Raw genomic sequence first — 23,663 nt, forward strand, 5'->3', positions numbered from 1 at the left:
ACTCAAGTAAATGGAGAACCAGTGGAGATCGTTCACACCACAATGAGATAACAGCATTTGCATATATGACCAAGAAGCCATGCATAAATGTGAGTTTTGTTATAATCAGATTCTGGGGGACCATAAAGAGAGGAGGTGCAATAATAAAATGCACAAATGGCTATTTAGATAGATTGCTTAATTACTGTTGGATACACACTGTACAGCAGAAGTCAGAACATTCACCAGGTCTGCTTGTTAAGACCGAAGTAAGGATATAATTTTGTTAGCCTCTGGACCAAAAGATGAGATTCCTGTCCAGAGCTAAATGCAAAACCTCTCTCTCTTTCTTCATCCGGAGCTTTCCCACCCTTACATCTTAAAAAAAATAAAATAAAAATACAAGTCTGCCTTTTGCCAGCAGGGTAATAGGAAATAACTTTTTACTCATAGGAAGTGCTCAAACTGTGGTAAACAGAACATAAAAAGAACCTTGACAGTATGTACAGTATAAACATGAGGTGTGTGAGGGAGCTCATGGTACATACAGAAGTAGCAGAGAAGCCACAATTTAGTATTGTTGAATTAGCACAGTAGGAAACTGGATTAAAACCAGGGTCTCCAGAGAAGAGCAGCTAGGGTAGTTTTAAAAAAGAAGCCTATTACAAACGTTGGAAGGAAAGTTTATCAGGTAATGAACAACAATTTACAGATATCAAGCAATTAAGCTACTGACCGTGGCATGTATTTGCTTGTCTTCCTCCACGAAAATCCATTTACAGATCGAGGATGGGCCAAGTAAACAAATGAAAAATCAACTTCTTGTGCTTGTTTTTGTGGACTTGAACTTTGAGGTGTTACTGCTGATCGCCAACTATCAGTATTATACCACACTTTTACAAGACAGTCGTCCTGGGCAAAAAGTAGGAAAACAAAAGAAAATTCCAGGGTGAATAAGTGGTTTTTTTTATTTAAATAGGAATATTTATATTAAATCCTGTTAAATCTATTTAAATTAAATTTTAAATGACAACTTAAAATAATTTGAATTAAATAAAATATAATATTCAAACAGTATATTTGCTGCTGAAGTTTCAAAGAAAGTCCAACCACTGAACTGGCAGAAGTCACTGGCTAAGCACCTGGAACCAGAGTCTGTTGAAGTGCTAAACAAGCTTTTGACAGCAATAAATTCTTATGCAAGTGTAGACAGTATTTTCTTCCTTTCAGTTTATTCCACTATTTAGTTCAATCACACATTGATAAAAAGTTTAAAAAACAGTTGGGAGTTGAAAAAGCAGAAAAAATTGTTTCTCTCTTTCAATGTACAAATAAAAATGAAGGGGGAGGATCAGATCTACTAGTTCTAAAGTCTGGAGGACTTCACTAACTACAAACAGTGCTTCTTATGTTTATTAAATCAGTTTCAAACATAACATTTTGATAACTTTTTTCTTGTATAGCCAGCACATTTAAGGTTTATTTAACTAATAAACAAAGGATTTTTAATATTGTGCATTTTTAACTGAATTGCAAATCTCCAAATGCAGCCTGACACTAATTACAAATAAAAAGTTGATCTAGTAAATAAGTGTATCATTCACCATTTTCTAACACAATAAAATAAAAATACAGAGTTTAAATAAATGTAATTTGTACATCATCATTTAAATATGTATAGGCATAGTGTATTCTCCTAGCTGTCAAATACTCAGTTATACAACCATTAAAAGTCAACTTTGTTGGTAAATAAGTCTAAATGTAAAACCAGATTAAAATTGATGTAAAAATCAATAGTTCTCGCTCACTAATTCAAACAGATGATTTACATCACCACATATTTTGGGAAATTTCAGCTGAAAATTTTCAACTAGTTCCCACAGATTCTAGATGATATTAAGTTGGTGCATTTGAAAGCCCTGAATATCACCTGACAAGGCTTTTTACATAAAGTATCATTTGTCTGGTGACAGTGAATTCAAGTCACTCAGTAAGCTTTAGGCCTTTGTCTGTCCAATATAAAAAAAATTTTCAAAGACCAAATGGTGCTATAGAAATCCTAGATTCTGTCCTAGATGGTGAGAGAACTCCCTTTTAGGGCTATTCTACACCAGATGCACTAAATCAGTGCAGCTGCATCGCTATAGTACATCTAGTGAAGATACTCTATGCTGACAGGAGAGAGCTCTCCCATAGGCATAATAAATCCACCTCTGCAAGAGGTGATAGCTATATCAGCGGGAAAGGTTCTCCTACCAACATAGCGCAGTTCACACTGGCGCTTATGGAGGTATAACTTATATCACTCAAGAGAGTGGCTTAGTCACACCTCATAGTGACCTAAGTTATACCAAATTCATAGTGTAGACTTGGCCTTAGTCTTGTGTCAAATCCCCACCTCCTTTTGGTTGTCTGAACATCCTAATGGCATGGAGTTCCTGGAAGAACTGCTGAGATATTCTGTCATGGTTTCAACTTGTGCAATTCCATCAACTTCAGCAGAGTTAATTCTGACTTACACCTGTGTAAACAGGAGAATCCAGGCCACTGACCTGAGAAAACTACACAAACACCTATGACATTCAGGATAGTGAAGAGGTTTAGGCACATCTACTGTCCAGTTCTCCAGATTCTAACTATGCCTATGGAATAGGGTATTGCCCTAGATAGGATCTTCGGACTAGTCAGAAAGGGCTCAAGAACTGTACGATATGTTGGCCAGACAACCCCTTCCATACAGTGAAGACTCAAGGGCTCAGTTTATCTTGGGAACATCTCAATGAAAAAACTAATCCAGCCAAAACATCAATGTTCTAGGTTTCTAATAAGCAAGTCCATTATGATCACATTGACATGGTGACAGTAAAGAACCCTCTCTTCATCCTTAAAGATCACTTATTCTCATATGATCTATGAAAGAAAAGCCAAAGGAAGAGAAAGGAAATGCTGGTGATGGAAAAACCTCAAGAGACTCAAATAACGCTAGAGTACATGGACTATTATGTCCATGAAAGACAAGATCCTTCTCTGCTCTAACAGACAGAGTCGCACTCACCAGAACTACCCCAGATTTGGAGCCACATCATTGCAGTGACTGAGTGGTTGCATTTTTATCAGCTTTATTTCACAGACAAAGTGACCAAAAGGACATCTATTTTGAACACCAGGAATATAAGGCAAAGGTAAATTAATGACATGATAAAACTCATAATTAAGCACACAGTGTCATGGAAGATACCTGCCTCCAGAACCTGTGCCACCAAAAGGACATTTCATTTTATGCATGAGAACACACACACACTTAACGTTGTGGGCTGATCTAAAATAAACTAAAATAATCCAAAACATGAATATGAAAGTCACAAGTAAGCAATTCCTTAAAGATTCAGCTGAGTTAATTTACTACCAACCATACACAATTTTACTGGCTACCAAATACTGAGCAGGTACACTGAGATTTTCTTTTTGGTGCTGCTGGGAATTGGTGTAATGTATCTTGAAGTTTTAAGAACACTGACTACAACTACAGTTACTTGTACCATACTTATCAGCAAGTTATCCCCAACCAGACTGGAATCTTATTCTTAGAACCAATAGAGTTCCGTAGGCATTATGGGGTGGGAGGGAAGAAGAGACACCAAGACCAAAAAAAATAAAATAAAATAAAATAAAATTCACCCTCTGAGTTTGACCAAAGCCTTAGTGTCCTCTCACCCCCATCAAAGGTTAATAAAAGTGAAAAACTCAAAACACTAACTCCTTCCTTCCTCAGACCTGAAGAGCTTGGTGTAGCTCAAAAGTTTGTACCTTCAGAGTTGGGCCAATAAAAAGAATTGCCTCATCTATCTTGCCTCTCTCAAAGGTGAACAAAACATTTATACATGTCTTCACTTCCTGATGGATGAAGCTACAATCATTCACTAGTACTTTGTTCAAATATGTTGCAAATAGGTTGTCTTCCTAATCTAGGGACCCTCTGTAAGAGCCCATCATCAACTGGTTTAACAACATGCTGTAGTGTTTTCCTTTCCTAAAGAGTAAGTGGCAAATGTCTTGCAGGACACTGCTGCAGGGTGGACTGATTTAAAATCTAGACGATTTTAATCACCAATGGAAATCCTTGATTTAAGTCACTGATTTTAATCTAATTTTCCATTTGTACTTCAGTTATTTTCAAAAGAAAGGTACATTCTCATTGGCATAAATAACCATTAAAATACAGATTTACAACTAAACAGAACCTTTACTCTAGATTTGGTTCAACTTTTTGATACTGAGGGTACACTATACCTACATAAATTTGTTTAAAAAATTATACAGCTTAATATTTTCACATTCTTATTATACATTTTAGTATGTTAGTAAATGATGAATGATATATTATTTATTAGATAATTAACATTTTGCTCATGATGTGTCAAGCTGCATTAAGATGGTAACAAATTTAAACAAACACAAAACAGCATATAAAATATATTTTTATTAAAAACAACCTTAAATATTTTGGATACATAAAACTTCTCTTTATCAGAACATGTTTCACATTTACAATTAAATCACCTTACACATAGGCATTAACTGCAGTCAGTGATTTAAACTCATCATTTCAGGTCAGCCTGGGTAAAATTTACAAATAAGTCTAAGTGAAAGTGACTGATGCTTAAGTTCCTACTTGCCTAGGTCTCTTTAAAAGGGGTCTCCTAAATTACTTTGCCAGTCTCTTATATCCAGGAGCACAGTCCTTGGGTCCCCCACAGGATCAAGCCCTTAATACAGTATATAACCTATTTTGCCACATTTATAAAGATTGACCACAGAAGTTAAAATCAGGGGGAAAACATCTTTCTTTATATAGAAAAGCACCTTTTAACACGAAGTTTTTGATAGAGGCTCATGGATTCAGTATAATTTATTTTTTGTTTAAATGTTTTAAGAGATTACAATAAATTTAGACCTTAACATATTTTGTATTAAGTTCAGATTTCATTTTAAACAGGTATATTGTCAAAAAGAAAAAAAAAGTACTGTATTCTATTTTAAACAGAAATTTAAAAATTTATTTTAAATATAAAAATCTGATTTGATTTTTTTTAAAGTCATTTTTTATTCATTCTGTACTGCTCCATTCCATGCCTCCAGGGTTTCTTCGAAGAGTATGAGGATATTCCTCTCTGCTTGTGTATGGAGAACAATGGTCTGACTAGATGAGTTAGGGCCATTCTTAGAGTAAGTTTCTGCCTCCAGTATACTTGTTTGTAGCTATTTATTCCATAACAGATCTTGTGCTTGTAGCATACACTCATGGTTAGTACAGTTGATGACAATTTTTTAATCCCTTTCCAAAATGCACAGCTATGCCAGGACTACAACCTAGCCAAAAACACACTAAGATCAATCCTCACAGGGATGTAACATCAGTCTATCTCTCAACACCAAGACTTCCAGATGTACAGAGGCTGGCACACGTGGAGATGTGCCATCTGTTTTTATAGACACTAGAGTGAGAATCAGCCTAAAGAGAGAGAGCACAATCCTTACTGATACCTCCTAAATCTGAAAAACCCTCTTTGTCAGTCCCATATTTGTCCTGGATCCTTTCAGGCTCGGATTTAGAGAAGTTTATCATTAACCTGAGCAACTCCATCAACCCAATGATCTTTATATCTGTCACTTTATTCTCTTTGATCAACCAGTAGTTACATAGGCGCACACAGGTTGTCCCAGCCTTAAATGTACCTATTGCTAGCACTCTATCCATGGTACAGGGCATACACAACATAGCAGATTACTACTATGGGAGCTTTGTTTCATTTCCTGACTTCAGAAACTTTTTATCCATAACTTTAATGTTATATGATCTTCATTATAAGATATGTTGAGCAACCAATTTCCATTATCATCAAATTCTCAGAATATGGCTCTGGACATGGTTCAAGAACATTCTGACAGGACCTTCTTGTGATGTCATGTCAGTATTTAAATCCCCTTCGAACAAGAATGATAGCATTAATAGCATCAATAGATAGCCTATGTACACACTCTCCACAGACACTGCAGGCTCCAACATGGACAAACAATACTGTTTTTCAGTGCACCCATCATGCCACCTTGAGTTCCCATCTCCCTGATTCTACAGCATTAAGTTCTGTATACTCTTTTGAGAGCTGAGTAAGGAGAATTAAATAGCTTTTCTAGAACTAGAAAGTTGGCAGATCATCTGGTTAGCGCTACTAGAGATGGGACAACATGGTGGTGGTTTCACCTTGAATACCATTCCCAAGCTGCCGCAACAATCAGTGCTTTAGTAGCTGGAACTTGTTCACTACTAAGTTTTCAAAGCTAAATTTGAAAGCTGCCACAGACATTTGACACTAACATGGGTACCTATTAGAAGACACTGACCATGGAGGCATAAGTTTCCATGCAGGCTTATTTAAAAACCTGAAGATTTAATGCTTACATGTCAAACACTCAAAAGTTGCAAACAGTCTGATTGCTCACCCAACTTTCAGAGAGTCTATATTTTTAATGGGATAAAGAGATTGCCTAACAGGTGGTGTCACTCTCATGTTGGCACATCAGCTTCTCTTCAAAAACTTATTTTTTAACATTAAGTAAAACTCCAGTATTTCCCTTTACTTTCTAATAAGCAATCACATCTAATTTTCATTTCATGGGCCTACTCCTCTGGTACAGATCATTCACTTCCTAATGTCTTATGTTTTGGCACTGAACTATTGTCTACTCATAACAGAAACAAAGGCAGTACTACTAGAACTGAATCTGCAGGGTTTCCTGTCTGAATTTTTGTCCTCCCAATTACTCGAAGTAATCACTAAACAGCATTAGGAGATGAATTTTTGGAAGCTACTGACATTCTGAATTATAAAAAAAGAAAAAAACAAGTATTACTTCTCCTGTTTTTCAAAAAATGGATGCAGTCAAGTTCTGCATTATTTCATAACCTTTCTAAAGAAACGTAATGCTGTCATACCAAAAGTTATTTACCTTTCCTGCAGTAGCAAAAAATTCTCCATCTGGTGAAAATTTCATTAGATAAACTTGGGAAGCAGTTCTGTAAAATAAAGAATTAAAAAAACATTAATTTGATGACTAAAAAAATGTAGCAACATAAATAAGGTAAAAAATTTTCAGAAGTATAGAATACATAGTTATTTCTTTGCTATTTTATGAAAAATTCTTTGTATTTTAGGTTTAATTTCATACCCTGCAGTTGGTACCATCGGACTCAAGCGCTGGCAAGCTATGGGGTGCTGTGAGGAGACCCTCCTACAGCTGAAGAGTCAAAGAAAGGCTACGGTTAGCAGAGACATCAGGTTCAGATGACCTGCTGTCTCCTGCCAGAGACAATGTGATTGTGATGAGGTGGGTCCTGATGGTTTGGTCTTAAACTGCTTTTCCCAGATGTGCTCAATCCCCACCTCACGCATACTTCAAATTCATTTCCACTCAGTTTTTTCCATGAACAAACCATAAGAACACTTCTCTTCCTGCACCATATATCCCAGAGAACTACATTAAAGCAGTATTGATTTTCTGTTTTGTTTTTAAATCTAAACACACCACTTGAAGTAGTCCTCATTACTGTTTCTGCTAGCCTGATAATTAAAACAAAGATTTCTTTTTTTTAAATCTAGTTAATTAGGTTGTGCTTTCACTGCACTGCACCTCACTTCCATTGAAAAATATGTAGGCTTTCACTGTTTGTGCACTCAGCTACTGCATGGATGTTAGAATTGTAAATATTGAGGTTTTAAAAATCAGTGATTAAAATTTCCATTAGCCTTGGATTTTTAGAAAAATGAAAAATCTAAAATGTAAGGCTTAACCAATGAACAAATCTATAAGTGACAAGTTGGTCATCAATTCACCTATATTGTGATGAATACCTACCAGAGCATAATCATAAGACAAAACTCAGTGATGTAAATCAGAAATCTTTATAACAAGGCCACAATTTAAGTAGTTCAGTGTCCAACAGTACTCAGTTTAGGGTGGGCTCCAGTAGGGATGGACACCATTTGAATTTATGTGATGTCTCCATCAGACTGGAGCTGATTTAGACAAAGGCACATATCCATGTTCTAGATATATTAAACCCCACAAATCCTCTTGCACACTTTTAATTACAGAAAGTTTATGATTTTATAGACAGACAGTTACCCAACAGGAGTGTATAAACATTATTGAAGACTGATTCCTGACTGTGAAATCTGAAACATTTTCTGAGGGGGTTGTGGTGAAATAAGATACTGAAAAACAGGCATGCTTCCATAATGTGCCTAGCACCATCTTTATACTGTGGTCAGCAATGCAGATGTTCTGTCTAGATTTATTTCCCAAACCATTTTGGTTATTTGAAGAAACTCGGTAAAACACACATTGATACAAGCACACGAGGCATAAAGATGACATCCCTCTTCCATTGTCATGATGCAATTATCTGAGCTGACTATTGGAAGAAAAAAAAAAGTTGTTTTTTCAGAAGTTTAAAACCAGGAAAATCATCACTTGGTAAATCTTAAAAATGAGTTCAAAGGATAGGCAAACTCCAGAGACTGTATTTTTGTTTTAGGTTTTGAATCAATTTAAGACAGACCTAAGTACCCTCTTTCTTTATGTGATCTTAACACCCTACATTATACATTATATTCCAAATAAAATTAAAATTAATAGCAGGAAGTGAGAACTACTGTGACCAGATCTCACATTTTTGAGATTTATGAAACTAAGAAGGTAAAAATTAAGCCATTTTTTGAAAGAATGAGAGTATTTTCTATTTATCTTTTTTCTGTTACACACTGAAATAGAACAGAATGCATTTGTTTTCACAGGAACTATAAACAACCTGAAAAAAAGAGGATCTGGATGATGTAGTGAGGGTGTGCTGATGTTAGAACTTATATTTGAAAATAAATCTGTGCAAATGCAAGTTCATTGCCATAGTAGAAAGGAGGGGGGGAAAGAGGGACTTCCTTGAAACTCTACAGAGTACTACGTTTTGAAGAATGTAGAATACTTCTACAATTCAACCGGTCCAAAAGTAAAAGGAAAATATTTCATTTTATTCTTAGTCTGAAAAGAGTCGTAAACCTTCTGTTTACCTTTTTTTTCCAGTTGCTGGAGTATCTGGGTTGACCTCAATCCTGGAAAGTTGGAAATAATACCTCCTGGAGCCAGGAGAAGAAAATGGCCAGAAAGATTACCTATTATGTTGAGAGTTCTTGCTGAGTACCTCGACTGGGAAAGCAAGTTGATCCATTTTGAACTAATCCTTCAGATTTTTCTAATGGATTCCCCAAGATCATCAAAGACATGGGCATGAAGGAAGCCACTATTATAAAGATCTTTGCGTAACATCTCAAATTCTGATTCCCCTCATTTTGCTTTAAACAAAAATAAGATTGTCAGTTACAAATGGCTATGTTCTGCATAACCTCCGCTAATTTAGCTATAAAATTTATAAAAAGAAGCAATGCTGCAGTGTTTTCCCAAAGACAGAGTACCTGCTCCACATGCTACAATTAAAAATCTTTGGGACCCGACTGCGTTATGTGCTGAGGAAATCTCAATTCTGAGAAAAGAAGAATTTCCATAACAAACTAGTTCATACTAAAATCCATTATTTTTATGTCCATGAAACATTTCAAGATGTGATGTTGAAAATAATCTAACAGCAAAAACACTAAAATATATTTAACCCATCCCCTCCCCTTAAAGAAGTGATCTTCAGGTTTTAGTGTAAGGCTTCTAAACTCCTTATCTGGGAGGCATGAAAACTTGGGGAGAAACTTCCGTCTGTAGCAGAACAAGTAGATGAGACTCTAAGTTAGAATTGGTAATTCTCTGGGACCCTAACTCTAAATTTCAAATGAAGTATTACCTGACAACAAAGAAGGCCTTATACATGATATATACAGTATAGGCTAGACCACTGCTGTGTTGGTGAGAAAAACCTGTGAAAAATGGGTTGAAATGGCAGCTGGGCTGAGTTGCACTGAATAGAGTGAGGGAGCCAGAAGAAATTCAGATTTAATACACAAGCTTCTAGAAGGAAGGTTAAATACATTCCTGTTTCTGGAAATCAAAGTCACTTTAAGTGCTCAGCAGACAGAGGGGAAATTCTCACATTCTAAAGTGCTCTACTGTAAGCCTAAAGCTTCTCTCCCAGAAAAGCAACGTCAACTATTGATCATGTTCTGTGCTGCAGCAGTCCGGTAAAGGGAATTTGACCTCAAAGGAACAAGGAAGGGAAACAACATTTCTAAATTCCATTTTTTGCGCTGGAATAAGCAATTTTGTCAGGGTCTAGACTCTGGCAGCAAACATGCTACCAGGCAAAAGATGCAGATTGTGCAGTGGTGGAAGAAGAGCTGGAGGAATGTAAATGGGACACCTCTGCTTCTCTCTCTCTAATAGACCTGGGTAAGGGGATGCTGCCTGAAGCAATCCTGTGGTATTACTTGCTTCTTAATTAGGGATGACCTAATATACAGACCTAAACAAAGCCCTGCAGTCTTTCGACAAGTGGAAGGTCTCCTCTGTTTTAGAATTAAGTAAGTAACCCTCAAAGGGAGGTCTTAAATTGTGGTTGTACCTCCAATCTTCTGATCTCCACAGATGTGACCATGGCATATGCTGCAGAATTGGATGCCTCCAGCTCTGGAAGAAAGTGCAGGCTCTCAGTAGTCCTTGGCGTGCAGAGTGTGGGAGGGGGCTCAGGGCAGGGGGTAAAGAGGCGCATGGCAGTGGGCTAGGAGATGTTCAGGTGTGTCTGATGGAGGCTCCGGGGGCGGGAGGACTGCCATCACTTGTGGGTACCACTCCCCGAAGCTCCCATTGGCCACGGTTCCTGGCCAATGGGAGCTGCGGGAGATGTTGCCTGCAGGCAAGGGCAGCACACAGAGCCCTCTGCCTACCCTCTCCTCCAGGGGCTGCAGGGACATCGTGCCAGCCACTTCCAGGAGCAGCACGGGGCTAGGGCAAGCAGGCAGCCTGCCTTAGCCCCACTGCACTACAGGGCTGGCAATCCTATGGGCTGGACTGAAAGCCCTGACAGGCAGATCCAGCCTACAACTTGCCCTCCCCTGTGCTAGAGGGACCTTTGTCAGGACATGGGCTGCCCTGTGAGCGTTGAGCCTGAGACAAAAGCAGCACCTGTGGAATCTGTTGTTAAAACTACATTAAGATTCACAGGGTGGACAGGTTTTGAATCTCTGAGATTTAGCTACTGACATATTCTTAGATCCACAGCTGGAGAGAGGTATCATCTAGCCTATAAACTAAATATATGACTTAGTCTTTTCATCCATTGGCACAAAAAAACTTAACACCTAATTAACAATACTAACACCACACTAATGCTAGCAGAGTGTGCAGAGAGAACAGGTGTACATTGCAGGGAAAAATAACCTCAACAATACATACAATATGATGAGGGCTAATTTAGCTACGAGTCAGGAAAAAGATCTTGGAGTAATCGTGGATAGTTCTCTGAAGATGTACACACAGTGTGCAGAGGCGGTCAAAAAAGCAAACAGGATGTTAGGAATCATTAACCAGGGGATAGAGAATAAGACTGAGAATATATTATTGCCCTTATATAAATCGATGGTATGCCCACATCTCGAATACTGCGTACAGATGTGGCCTCCTCATCTCAAAAAAGATATACTGGCACTAGAAAAGGTTCAGAAAAGGGCAACTAAAATGATTAGGGGGTTGGAGAGGGTCCCATATGAGGAAAGATTAAAGAGGCTAGGACTCTTCAGCTTAGAAAAGAGGAGACTAAGGGGGGATTTGATAGAGGTATATAAAATCATGAGTGATGTGGAGAAAGTTGATAAGGAAAAGTTATTTACTTATTCACATAATACAAGAACTAGGGGTCACCAAATAAAAATTAATAGGCAGCAGGTTTAAAACAAATAAAAGGAAGTTCTTCCTCACGCAGCACACAGTCGACTTGTGGAACTCCTTACCTGAGGAGGTTGTGAAGGCTAGGACCATAACAGCGTTTAAAAGAGAACTGGATAAATTCATGGTGGTTAAGTCCATAAATGGCTATTAGCCAGGATAGATAAGGAATGGTGTCCCTAGCCTCTGTTTGTCAGAGGATGGAGATGGATGGCAGGAGAGAGATAGCTTATGTTCTTATGGGTTTCATCTCACTGCCATGAACGGTAAGAAGGAACTCAGTGGCAGCTGGGTCCGCTCAGCCCTTCATGCTGTTAGATGGGAGGACAGAAGACGGTGTAGCCTTAATGCACATTACTGGTCTAAAGAATCCAATATCATGGCGACGTGAACCAGGAGAGGAATCCATGTGGACAATCATTTGAAGAACCTTATTTATAAAGGATCTAGATAGGGAGCCAAGTTTCACTTAATTCCCTTAATTATAGTAAGCCAGTAGTCCCAAAATAGTAGTAAGTTACCTAAGATTTCTGTTCTTCTAGCCTTTATGATCTCACACATTAGTACTACTTCTACTTGAATTCACCGCTTCCCACATTTTCCTTGCTTTTGCAGGAAGTGAGAGATATATTGATAAAACCAGTTATACTAGATATTTCAGTAGGATCTTCTCCAAAAAAACAAAAAACAAAAACAAAACAAAAACAAACAAACACCTTTCAAGCAGCTAAACTTATCTGGGAAGCAGAATGAAATGTGTTTAGAATCACCCACCTATAATAATTCGAAGGACTGAACAGATTCATGTCTTCATTAATATTTCAGAAATTTCATACATAGCAGGATGATCACCACTGTAATTCATTAAGAGTTTCATGTGGAAAAAATGGACTACAACAATGGTCAACTTTGCTTTTATTGAGGTTTCATGTTTTTTGTAAATTCGCTTCTTACTTGCATTGCCACATACATCTCCAGTCCCCAAAGCTAACATCTGTTCTTTCAGGATTGCCATCTTCAGACTGGTTTTCCAAATTAACATTGGACCAAAGCCGCAAACAGTTGGAACCAGTCAAGAGGCGAGTGCCTACAACAAAAAGTTTAAAATTATAACATGCATAAATCAAATTATGAGGCATAGCTTTCTATACTGAAGAAAAAGGAAATTAATCTGTACCACAAACACTGGCAAGAGCCATAACATACTACAAATAACGTCTCTTTTTCTATACACAAATCAAACCAATGCAATAGGCATAATCCTACAAGGTGCCATATGCAGCAAAACCTTGTTAGACTGGATAAACCTTACAAAAAAAAAAAAGACAGCATTTATTTTTTACATATTAAGTCATGTTTTAGGTTTAATTTGGACATCTGTAGTCCAAATACATAAAAGCACACTTTTTCCAAAGTAGTTTGCATTTGTTCAACAAAAGACATTAGGCACTTCTGTAATAATACATCTAATTATACTCCTTTCAAAATATTAGAGCATATGCAATAATGAGGATCTAATTACAAGAGTTATCAATCCTGGCACCTTGTTATCACTACCCTCAATTGTGGTGTGGAATTAAGTGTTCAAATGTCCCTCTTTCATACAACTTTTTTAAGCCACTCCCCTACTCATTTTTGAAGCAGCCAGCACTGGATACTGCAAAGAATAGGACAACATTAAAGACCATTGGTTTGTTGAGATATGACTGAGATGCAGGCACTTTTTTTTTTTTAAAAAATAAAAACATCTCATTGAAAATACATAAGCATCTCAGAATGCAGGTGACAAGTGGCATTCACAACACTTTCCTCATATTCCCTGGACATATCGTGTTTTGCTATAACAAAATGAAATCATCTCTTCTCCCTAAAGAAGAATTCAAACTTAACACGTGATATTAAACAATCTGAAGTTTTAGTTAATTCCATTCTTACCTGTGGGATCCCACGTTATATTATGTGCTATGGAGTCCAGTAAAATTTGACCACTCTTCTGCCACTGGTAATACATCCCCTACAATCAAAAGTATTAGCACACTTCATTAGCTTAAGTGAGATATTTACAACTCAACACATTTATAGTTACTGAAACACTATGCCTGTATGGCATTCAAAGTTTTACTAGGCAACAGACATTTGGCATTTCTCTGAATGGATAAGTCAAGGCCATACAAGTCACAGCTGTGATCTCATGTTTCAAGAAATATGAAGAGATACGAAGGGTCTAAAAACTGAGAGACTCAGTTGCATCTTGATTTGTTAAAAATTTAGAATTCAGACAAATTAGAAGGATCAATAGCTTTATCTAGAACATTAAATCTTATTTTAATCTAGTCTTAATGAAAACTAGCATTCTCAGCTAATTTTGAAGAGCGTTTGGAGGATGGAATAATTAAATGGAACGTCTACAAATGTAAAACCTTCCAGACTTTTTAAAGCATGCACATCTTTTACAAAGTGTAGGAAATCTGTATCAGCTGGAAAAGAGCTTCCTGAATTACCCATAGGTACTATGTATGTCTTAGGAACTTCATAAAGCAAGCATAGTTCAGGAAGTAGATTTCTTAAATCCCCTAGGCGATAGAAAATTGTGTTGCAACCTCTAAAAGCCACATAGATCTGATGGAATACACATAAGATGGAAGCTAAATCCGCTGTGTTGTATTTGTACCCTTCTATCATCTTAATACTTCACACTTGAGTCTATGCAAAATGCCGTGTAAGACTCAATATTCTTGTAAAGTATGCTAAGAAAAGTGGACTCAGATTAAATAACCTGCTCTAAATCACATAAATCAGCACCTAAAAGAATCAAGATTAGGATCCATATCAAACTGATAAACACAAGGCTATTCCACAAATTTGCCCACACCAAAGGAAGTCATGCTATGTGGAACATAAGAGTACGGTTTTTACCAACTGTTATAAAACCCTCTGAAATTTACAGATAAATATATTCTAAAAAAATGCTTTGCAAAATGATTAGCAGAATTTTTGAAAATACTTGAGAAGCACATGCGCAAGAACAAGCAGAGCTGCATTACAAAAGGATAAAAACAAGCATTATAAAACTAGATGCTGCAAGATGTAAGCGTATCATTTACTAGCTAGCTTAAATGCAAACTTCCCTGTGCACAGGTTACAGGACTCCATTTGGAGCTTTTTGCACCTTCTATCGGTATTAGCCAGGGTCAGAGAGAGCAAATCACAGATTTGCACAGATGAATCACTACAAACGAAACAGTTACTGCGTATGTTTATTATGGATTGGTCCAATGTATCCCCTTCTGAAGTGTTATGAAGAGGTATAATAAAGTGGCATTTTAACTAGCATGTGCCCCACCCCTTTTTCACACAATAAACATCCTATATCCCAATTTTAAACTGGTATCTGATCTTGTATCTCAGAAAAGGCAACTCCCAAGTAATAAAAGTAAACCATAGCAATTATTTAAATTTTTCAAGGCAGTTGAAGTTTCAATTAAGACAGTTCATTCACTTACAGCAGGATGATTGCTCTTCTGTTTCAGGACAGTAACTGGTTCAAAAATACAAATCATGTTTCCATAAGAAGCTGCAATCTAAAATAAAAAAAAGTTATATAAAACAAAAATATTAATTTAAAAATTAATTTGAGATGTGGATTATTGATTCTACTTTCATTCATTCTTTGTAAAAATATTTCCCTCTATATCCTTGAGCTTGTCTCTCTATTTCCTTCTGAATCAAGGATTAGAACTTGAGGAACATACCAGAATAAGAAAATCTTTAAAACACATTGCAAAGTTTGAAACTTGAAGTACTGAAAAAAACTGTTTGCCTACAACTGTATTTCTGGGTAAGACCTGAGGATCAACCACCATAAGAGTAAGTGTATTGGATACCAATTTTAATATGAATCTTCAATCTAGTATCAAGAGTTTTTCCACATGCAATTTAGGTAGCCACTTTAAGAAAAGTTATTGGATTCTATTTTTAATATGCTGTGGAAAGGATGAAAGGCACTTCATTGATCCGTCTTTTCACTGTTAACATAACACATTGTGCCACTGAGTGTCTGAAAGCATGAGAGCCACTTAAATCACCAGTCATATAGAGCTATAAAATATAGTACAATAATAAATATTTTTATCAAGAGTACTAAATAAAGCTTACAAGAAAGCCTTATTTGGGGACCAATGAAAGTCCTGGTGCTAATCACACGTATAAACATATTTGCTCATATTTTCGACCATTATTTTCCAGGGTGGATAAAAGTCAAGTGGGGAGGGCAGAATAAAAATTACTTTTATTTAAATCAGATTTTTTAAAATTTAAATTCAATACAGATTCTTAAATAAATAACCCTGTTTGAAATTATTCCAACTTATACTAAGACCTGAATTTATTCTAATCTAGTAAAACCATTTAAATTAAGTTTAAAAAAAGTTAAGCAGCATCTATTTACTGCCAAGTTTTAAAGAAAGTCAAACCACTTGTTAAGCCCCTGGAACCAAAAAGTGCAAAATCAGCTTTTGACAATAGTAGCCTCTTCTGGTGTAGGTGTACAGAGAATATTTTCTTCATTTCAATGAAAATTTAAAACAAAATAAATAAAAAGTTGAAAGAGCAAGAGAGCTTGTTTTCCTCTTCCAATCTATGAATAAAAACTAGGTATGAGAGAATGAGATCTGCTAGTTGTAAAATCTTAAAGAAACAAATCAGTTCATAATTCACTAAACTTCCTTTGTTTAAACAATTAGTTTTATTCAAAACTAGTTCTGAAAAACTTTTTGATAAAACTTTTCTTATGTATCAAGCACATTTAAGGTAGTTTTATGTAATTAATTAAAAACTTTAAAATACCTTTTTCTTTTTTTGCTTTTAATTGAATTCAAATTTCCATCTAACAGTTTGACGCAAATCACAAGTACAAAATCTAGTAAATAAGAAATGCATAATTCACCATTTTCCAAATTAAATAAAAAATTAATTAAGGATCTGTCTAAATGTGAGTTAAGCTACAGAATTGCTTAACTATGTGAACAGATATAGAATAGTTGTCCTCAGGTGCAAAAGGCAGCACCAATTTTAATATAAGGGCTTTATTTAAATTGCAAATCAGCATGTTTTAATGGCTATCAACCAATTGTCATCAAACTTTCCTTAGCAAACTAAATAAAAGACAAATGCAAAATACAAAATAAATTTAGATCAAGGTTCCCTGGTTAATGATTTAAATCCATCCACCCTATTATCTTCTCCCAGGACAAGTTATCAGAACAAATATAGGAAAAGTTACATGCAGACCTATGAACACTTAAATACCCCTTAAAAGCCTCAGGCTGAGTCTCATCACACTACCTAGAGCTAGAACAAGAACTACTAACTACAAATATGAATGAGAGACACCGTACCACTGACTCTAATTCTGACCTCTTATTAGACTATATAGACAGTATAATTGTCCATGTCCATAAAATTAATGACTCAAGTTATTTCTGTAAAATCTATCATAAGAATGTGGATTACAAATAAACCATTAACGTTATATGAGATCTTTTCATTTCTAGCATAAAAAGCAGCTGAAGTACCATTTTACAGAATGTGATTTTGTCATACCTAAGCTGCAAGTACAAACCAAAGCTAGAGGTTTGACTTCTGAGAGGAAAAACTTCCACATTTAAAAAACCACAAATCAAAAACTAAAAAAACCCCTGTCAGACTTTTCAAGCAACTTACATGTCAGCATGACCCAAATATGCCAACTATAATTCTGTCAAAGCTGCAAAAAGCCTAAAGAAGCCATGTTGTTAAAACACATCTCTAGCTAATATTTTCCCTATATTTTCTACCTAATCTTTAGCATTGCCATATTTTTGTGATTCTGCAAATACATCTACTATTCTGAGAATAAATTAGAATAGTTTCTTCTACAGGAACTCAAAGTAAAATACTGAGATGGAGATGTAAAGTTAAGAATTGTAATTCTTAAGCCAACATTGGTATAACCAATATTGTGGTTTAGGATAACATTATAGCATCTTGCTGTAAGTGGCTGCCCCATGCATGGTGCGGGGGAGGGTGGGGGAAATAGGCAGTCTAGATGTGCCTACTAGTAAAGATGCAGTAGAGCATCTGCTTTTTTGTTTGTCTCTGCTGCTGCCTGATTGGTTATTTCTGATTTCACATGGTGTCTAGATGACTGGTCTGTCTGTAACTCTGGTGTTCGTATCTTTGAGGTTCTGCTGTAAGGACTACTACTACTACTACTACTACTACTACTACTACTACGTGACCATCAGAAAAGTTATGTATGTTCACTGCACCCCTGGCATCATAATAGTGAGGATACTTTGGGTGGGGAGGCACTGATGAATTTTAAAGAAGGTTCATGTAGCTCTACTAGGTCATTTCTGTAGCTCACCCAGAAAGAAGAGGCTGCCCTCAGGTAAAGGCTTTGCTCTCCCTTGCCACTTTCCCCAAACCAAAACTCTAACAGGGAATGTAAGGGGCTCCCTAACATACTGAAGTTAGCAAATCATGACTTAGAACAATCAGTCCAACCCGCATTGTTTCCAAGCACGCATTTCTTTTGGTTGTACCTCTATATCAACCTTAATCCTCTGAAATTCACAGGAGACATCCATATTGCACTCACCCAACAATGGGGTCTATGCCCTCTTCTTGGGTTGTATGGTTGTCCACAACCAGATAAGCAAAGGTGAAAATGCAACAAAAGCAAAACATTTCTTCTAGAGACAAAGGGAATCACTGAAAAGGCCATATATTTGCTGTTAAATGCTATTTAGCACACAAGGACAGAATTCAGAGTAGCAGCCGTGTTAGTCTGTATTCTCAAAAAGAACAAGAGTACTTGTGGCACCTTAGAGACTAACAAATCTATTTCAGTATGAGCTTTCGTAGCTGTAGCTCACGAAAGCTCATGCTGAAATAGATTTATTAGTCTCTAAGGTGCCACAAGTACTCTTGTTCTTTTTAAGGACAGAATTGACCTTCCATACATTTACTATATTCAAAAAGTATGTTAAAGGAATTAAGGTTCCGAAGGGATGAACTCAAAAGTCAGAAAAGTTAAAAAATAAGGCTGCATATGCATTATGACAATGTAATTACCATTTCATGGTCACATTTTTTAATCCATTAGGAAAAAAAAAAACCCACACTTCTCACCACCATCCTGATTTTACATACAAACACCCCTTTTCTTTCGAAAAAGTGATGCACAAGAACAATGGAAATAGAATATTGAGACGTGCATGAACTCAGTGGAATTCTGTGCTTAGCTATTTTTACCATTAAAAACTGTTCCTAATACATAATCTAAAGCACCATTGCAGCACTCTAAGATGATAATCCCTTGGAGGACATAGAAAACTACTGATCCATGTCCTCTTTATAAACAATCTTTTACATATCTGAAGACTCAGGTCCTCTCCAAGGCTGCCCCTCCAGCCTTCTCCTCTCATGACTAAATATGCCCAATTCTTTCAGCCTTTCCCCATAGGTCATGTTTTCTAAATTTCCTGTTTTTGGACAAATCTACAGGGAAGCAACAATTTGGTCACATCTTTGTCTTGTTCAACTTGAAAAAACCCAAACTTTTTCAATTTGTTGAAAAGTTTGTGAATTTTTTTATTCAGTTCAACCCAACCATTCCCCCCCAGTCAACTGAAGAGTCAATTATTTGCCCGTTCTACTTGCAGCACACCAATTTCATTGCTGGAGATCAACTGGAGTCAGAATCAGGTATGGTGTAATTTGTTCATTTACGTAACACCTGTTATTTTTAAATCAAGACAGACCTGGCCACATAGAAGTAACTCTGGAAACCCACAGCTCAGTTGCACCAGAAGCTTCTCACTGCTTCCCACCCTTAACAAGAGCCATCCTCCCACAGATTGTTCTGAGGCTGCCCTATTAGCTTCCAATCAAAAGGCAGCACCAGATTAGTCACCTGCTGTATCATGGCCTATCATTGCTTAGCAGATTCATTATTTGACATAGTATCACATACGTGAGCAGTTAATCCACATTAGAACTTGCCAGTTGTGCACATTATTTGCTTGGAAAAGTAGTGTTCAACAGCTATCTAGTTATAACTTTCTAGGTTGGACTGGTTAATTTTTAAATATTTTGATTAACTGACTAACATATGCAGAACGTTTGAGCCAAATGAACTTAAGTTATGTTGCACAGCAAGACGTCAAGACCATTCATGAACGACAATTTCAAGAACGTAATCTGTTTCTTTTTCATACAAGTATCTTGTTACTGTGGTACTATTCAAAAGCTCTTGATAAAATCAGGGCCTTCTGGTGCTAAGTGCTGTTCAAACACAGAAGACATGGCCTCTGCCCGAAACAGCGCTTTAGTAACAGAGGTAAAATGCAGCAGGTGAAAAAAAAAGAAGAGAGGACAAGGGTAACAATAGTAAGATCATCCAATTATACAGACTAGTAGGTTCCGAATAGGTTTTCTTCTATTTAATGTGAGTAAATAACAAACAGTTTCCTTCTACCAGCCTATCAACACCCTGCTGGTAACACAAATCTCTGTGTTGCTTATGCATCATAGCATCATATTCACATACTTACTAACATGAAGTTCGTATATCTCTATCTCTAGATAGGTTCTGTCATATATCTCTTTGCCAATACTTACAACCTCAACTTTTTTGCCAGATTTTCACAATGCCTCTGTGCCCTCTTCCATGCAGCTACTTATGCATTGTACAATCTTCCTGAGCTCATTTGCAAGGTCCCTCTCCCCGAATGCCATGCTGCCTACAGTGAATTCAGTAAATTAAGTTTTGCCTACTGTTATTTCCTTGACCTCTGTCTATTCATTTGTGCTTAAACTGTGAGTTTGTAACTATCTGGAAAGCACTGTTATGTGGTGATCCCTCCCATAAATTAACACTGAACATTATTAGTAACATTACTACATACCTTCCCTTGCTGCATTGAGCAGTCCACACATCCCACTTGAATATTCCCATGTTTTGCTCCAGGGATTATTTGTAATCTTTCAAAATCAGTCCCCAATATAACAATATCACATCCTGATGCATAAGCCTGTAAAAAGAAACAAAACAAAAGTTACGGCAAATCTACAACTACTTAATACCGCCACCTCTAGATACTATATAAAGATGAATTAGTAAGTACAGTTATCCCTTTTGATGCACTTCTTTATAGAAGCTATCCTTGGTTCATCATCATTCACGTAGACCAGTGGTCCCCAACCAGCAAATCGCGATCAACTGGTTGATCTTGGAGCCTCTGCCAGTCGACCGCAGTCTCCGGCTGCTAAAAGTCTGGCAGTGCAGCGCGTCTAAGGCAGGCTCCCTGCCTGCCTCACCCCAGAAGCAACTGGCAGCACGTCTCCGTGGCCCACGTGGGAGAGGAGAGCAGGCTGCTCCACGTACTGCCCTCACACCCCGCGGGGGTGGCGTTTGCTTGTGCGGGCAGCACATGAAGACCCGCTGCCCAGGCCTCACCCGGGGGCCGCAGAGACATGCCAGATGCTTCCAGGAGTGGTGTGGGGGCAGGGCAGGAAGGGAGACTGCCTTAGCCCCATTGCACTGCCAACCAGGAGGCGCCTGTGGTAAGCGCATCTTGGATGGAGCCTTCACCTTGCACCCCCTCCTGCACTCCAATCTCCTGCCCCATCCTGGAGCTCCCTCCCACACTCCAAACCCCTCAGCCACAGCCCAGAGCCTGCACCCTCTCCCGCACCCCAAGCCCCTGCCTAGTGAAAGTGTGTGTGGGGGGGAAGCAAGTGATGGAGGGAGAGGGGAAATGGAGTGAGCGGGCAGAGCCTTGAGGAAGTATGAGGCTGCAGTGCTGTCTAGTGGCCACAAGACAGACTGCCTGCTTCTGGACATATGTGCGCTGGTTGTTCAGTTAATGCGGAGAGTAAGATTATATAATGGAAAGTCGGATATACAGGGTCCTACTGTACTGCTTTATAGATACAGCTTTACAAAGCTCCTCCTCTTAGTCCCATATTATAGCTACTCTCACGAACAACAACCTTTTTCCACTTCAACAGCATATGACACTAAGCAACACTGTGATAGCCTCTCTGTGAATTGTAGATGCACCAGTCTTACCACTATGCTCATACGTTCGCTAACTCCATTGTTAAGATTATTAGGGCTGTTGATTAATTGCAGTTTAACCACATTGTTAAACAATGGAATACCAACTGAAATTTAGTATTTTGGATGTTTTTCTACCTTTTCGTATATATTATATTCTGTGTTGTAATTGAAATCCAAGTATACACTACTTTTTGTTACAAATATTTGCACTGTAAAAATTATAAAAAATAGTATTTTTCAATTCACCTCATACAAGTACAGTAGCTCCTCACTTAACATTGTAGTTATGTTCCTGAAAAATGCGAGTTTAAGTGAAACGATGTTAAGCGAATCCAATTTCCCCATAAGAATGAATGTAAATGGGGGGAAAGGGGGTTAGGTTCCAGGGAAATTTCTTTTTGCCATACAGTACAGTACTATAGTGGGAAGGTGCCCCCACCGTACCCTACGCAGGCACAGCCCACTGGCACCAGAGACAATGAGGCAGGCAAGGAAGCTGAAGGTGCTGCAGGCTAGGAGAAAAAGGTTGCACAGCAGCAGCTCCCCCTACTCTGCAAGCACCAGGGGCAGAGGGCTCAACCCTTGGCCCGCGCACTCCATCCCTTCCCCCAAGCCTCCACCCTTAACCCGCCTCTTCTCCCCACCCTTTACTCTGTACGCCGCATTCTCGCTTCCCCCCCACCGCCTCCTGCCCACGGCAATCAGCTGGCTTGCGGCGTTCAGGAGGGAGGGGCGAGGACACAGCACACAGGCTTCCCCTCCCTCCTGAACACCACAAGCTAGCTGAGTGCCGAGGACAGGAGGTGGGGGGGGAGGTGCCCTGACTCCTCCCCCTCCCCCCTGCCCACAGCAATCAGCTGGCTTGCAACGCTCAGGGGGCAGGAGGAAGTGGGGAGGAGCGAGGACTCCGCACGCAGGCTCCTCCTTCCCTCCCCTGCCTCCTGCTCACAGCCGTCAACTGGCTTGTGGCATTCAGGAGACAGAGGGAGCCTACGCACCAAGTCCTCGCTCCTTCCCCACCCCTGAACGCCGCAAGCCAACTGATTGCTGAGGGTAGGAGGCGAGGGGAGGAGGGGGAAGGCACTGATCCATAGGGTCTGCCAGCAGGCAGGAAGCGCTGTGTGTGTGTGTGTAGCTGATATGAGGGGGCTGACAACTTTGGACAAAGCACGTTATAGTGAAGCATTGCACAACTTTAAATGGAGCATGTTCTGTAATTGAGCAGGGATATATGAACGAAATAACGTTAAGTGACAGGACGTTAAGTGTGGAGTTACTGTACTGTAGTGCAATCTCTTTGTCGTGAAACTTACAAATGTAGATTTTTTTTAACGTAACTGCACATAAAAACAAAACAACGTAAAACTTCAAAGCCTGCAAGTCCACTCAGTCCTACTTCTTGTTCAGCCAATCACTAAGACAAACAAGTTTGTTTACATTTACAGGAGATAATGCTGCCCTCTTATTTACAATGTCACCAGAAAGTGCGAACAGGCATTTGCATGGCACTTTTGTAGCCGGCACTGCAACGTATTTATATGCCAGATATGCTAAACATTTGTATGCCCCTTCATGTTTCGACCACCATTCCAGAGGACATGCTTCCACGCTGATGACACTCATTAAAAAAAATAATGCA

The 23,663-nt window shown here is 38.2% G+C and overlaps 1 protein-coding gene across 4 annotated transcripts in view; it reads right to left on the minus strand.

The window, feature by feature from the left end:
• The window catches only part of DMXL1 (Dmx like 1), a 142,677-nt gene that overhangs the window by 102,048 nt on the left and 16,966 nt on the right, over positions 1-23,663 (minus strand). For 3 of the 4 annotated variants that reach the window (XM_030567264.1, XM_030567265.1, XM_030567266.1), the window contains exons 2-7: positions 20,868-20,993; positions 15,420-15,497; positions 13,852-13,930; positions 12,871-13,003; positions 6,988-7,054; positions 716-891 (exon numbers count right to left, since the gene is read on the minus strand). In XM_030567264.1, the coding sequence (XP_030423124.1) occupies positions 716-891; positions 6,988-7,054; positions 12,871-13,003; positions 13,852-13,930; positions 15,420-15,497; positions 20,868-20,993 (659 nt within the window). Of the gene's footprint in view, positions 1-715; positions 892-6,987; positions 7,055-12,690; positions 12,814-12,870; positions 13,004-13,851; positions 13,931-15,419; positions 15,498-20,867; positions 20,994-23,663 lie in introns of those variants that run through there. The other variant, XM_030567267.1, reaches the window with a different exon arrangement.

The sequence above is a fragment of the Gopherus evgoodei genome, chromosome 6 (genome assembly GCF_007399415.2).
Source record: "Gopherus evgoodei ecotype Sinaloan lineage chromosome 6, rGopEvg1_v1.p, whole genome shotgun sequence".
Taxonomy (NCBI): domain Eukaryota; kingdom Metazoa; phylum Chordata; order Testudines; family Testudinidae; genus Gopherus; species Gopherus evgoodei.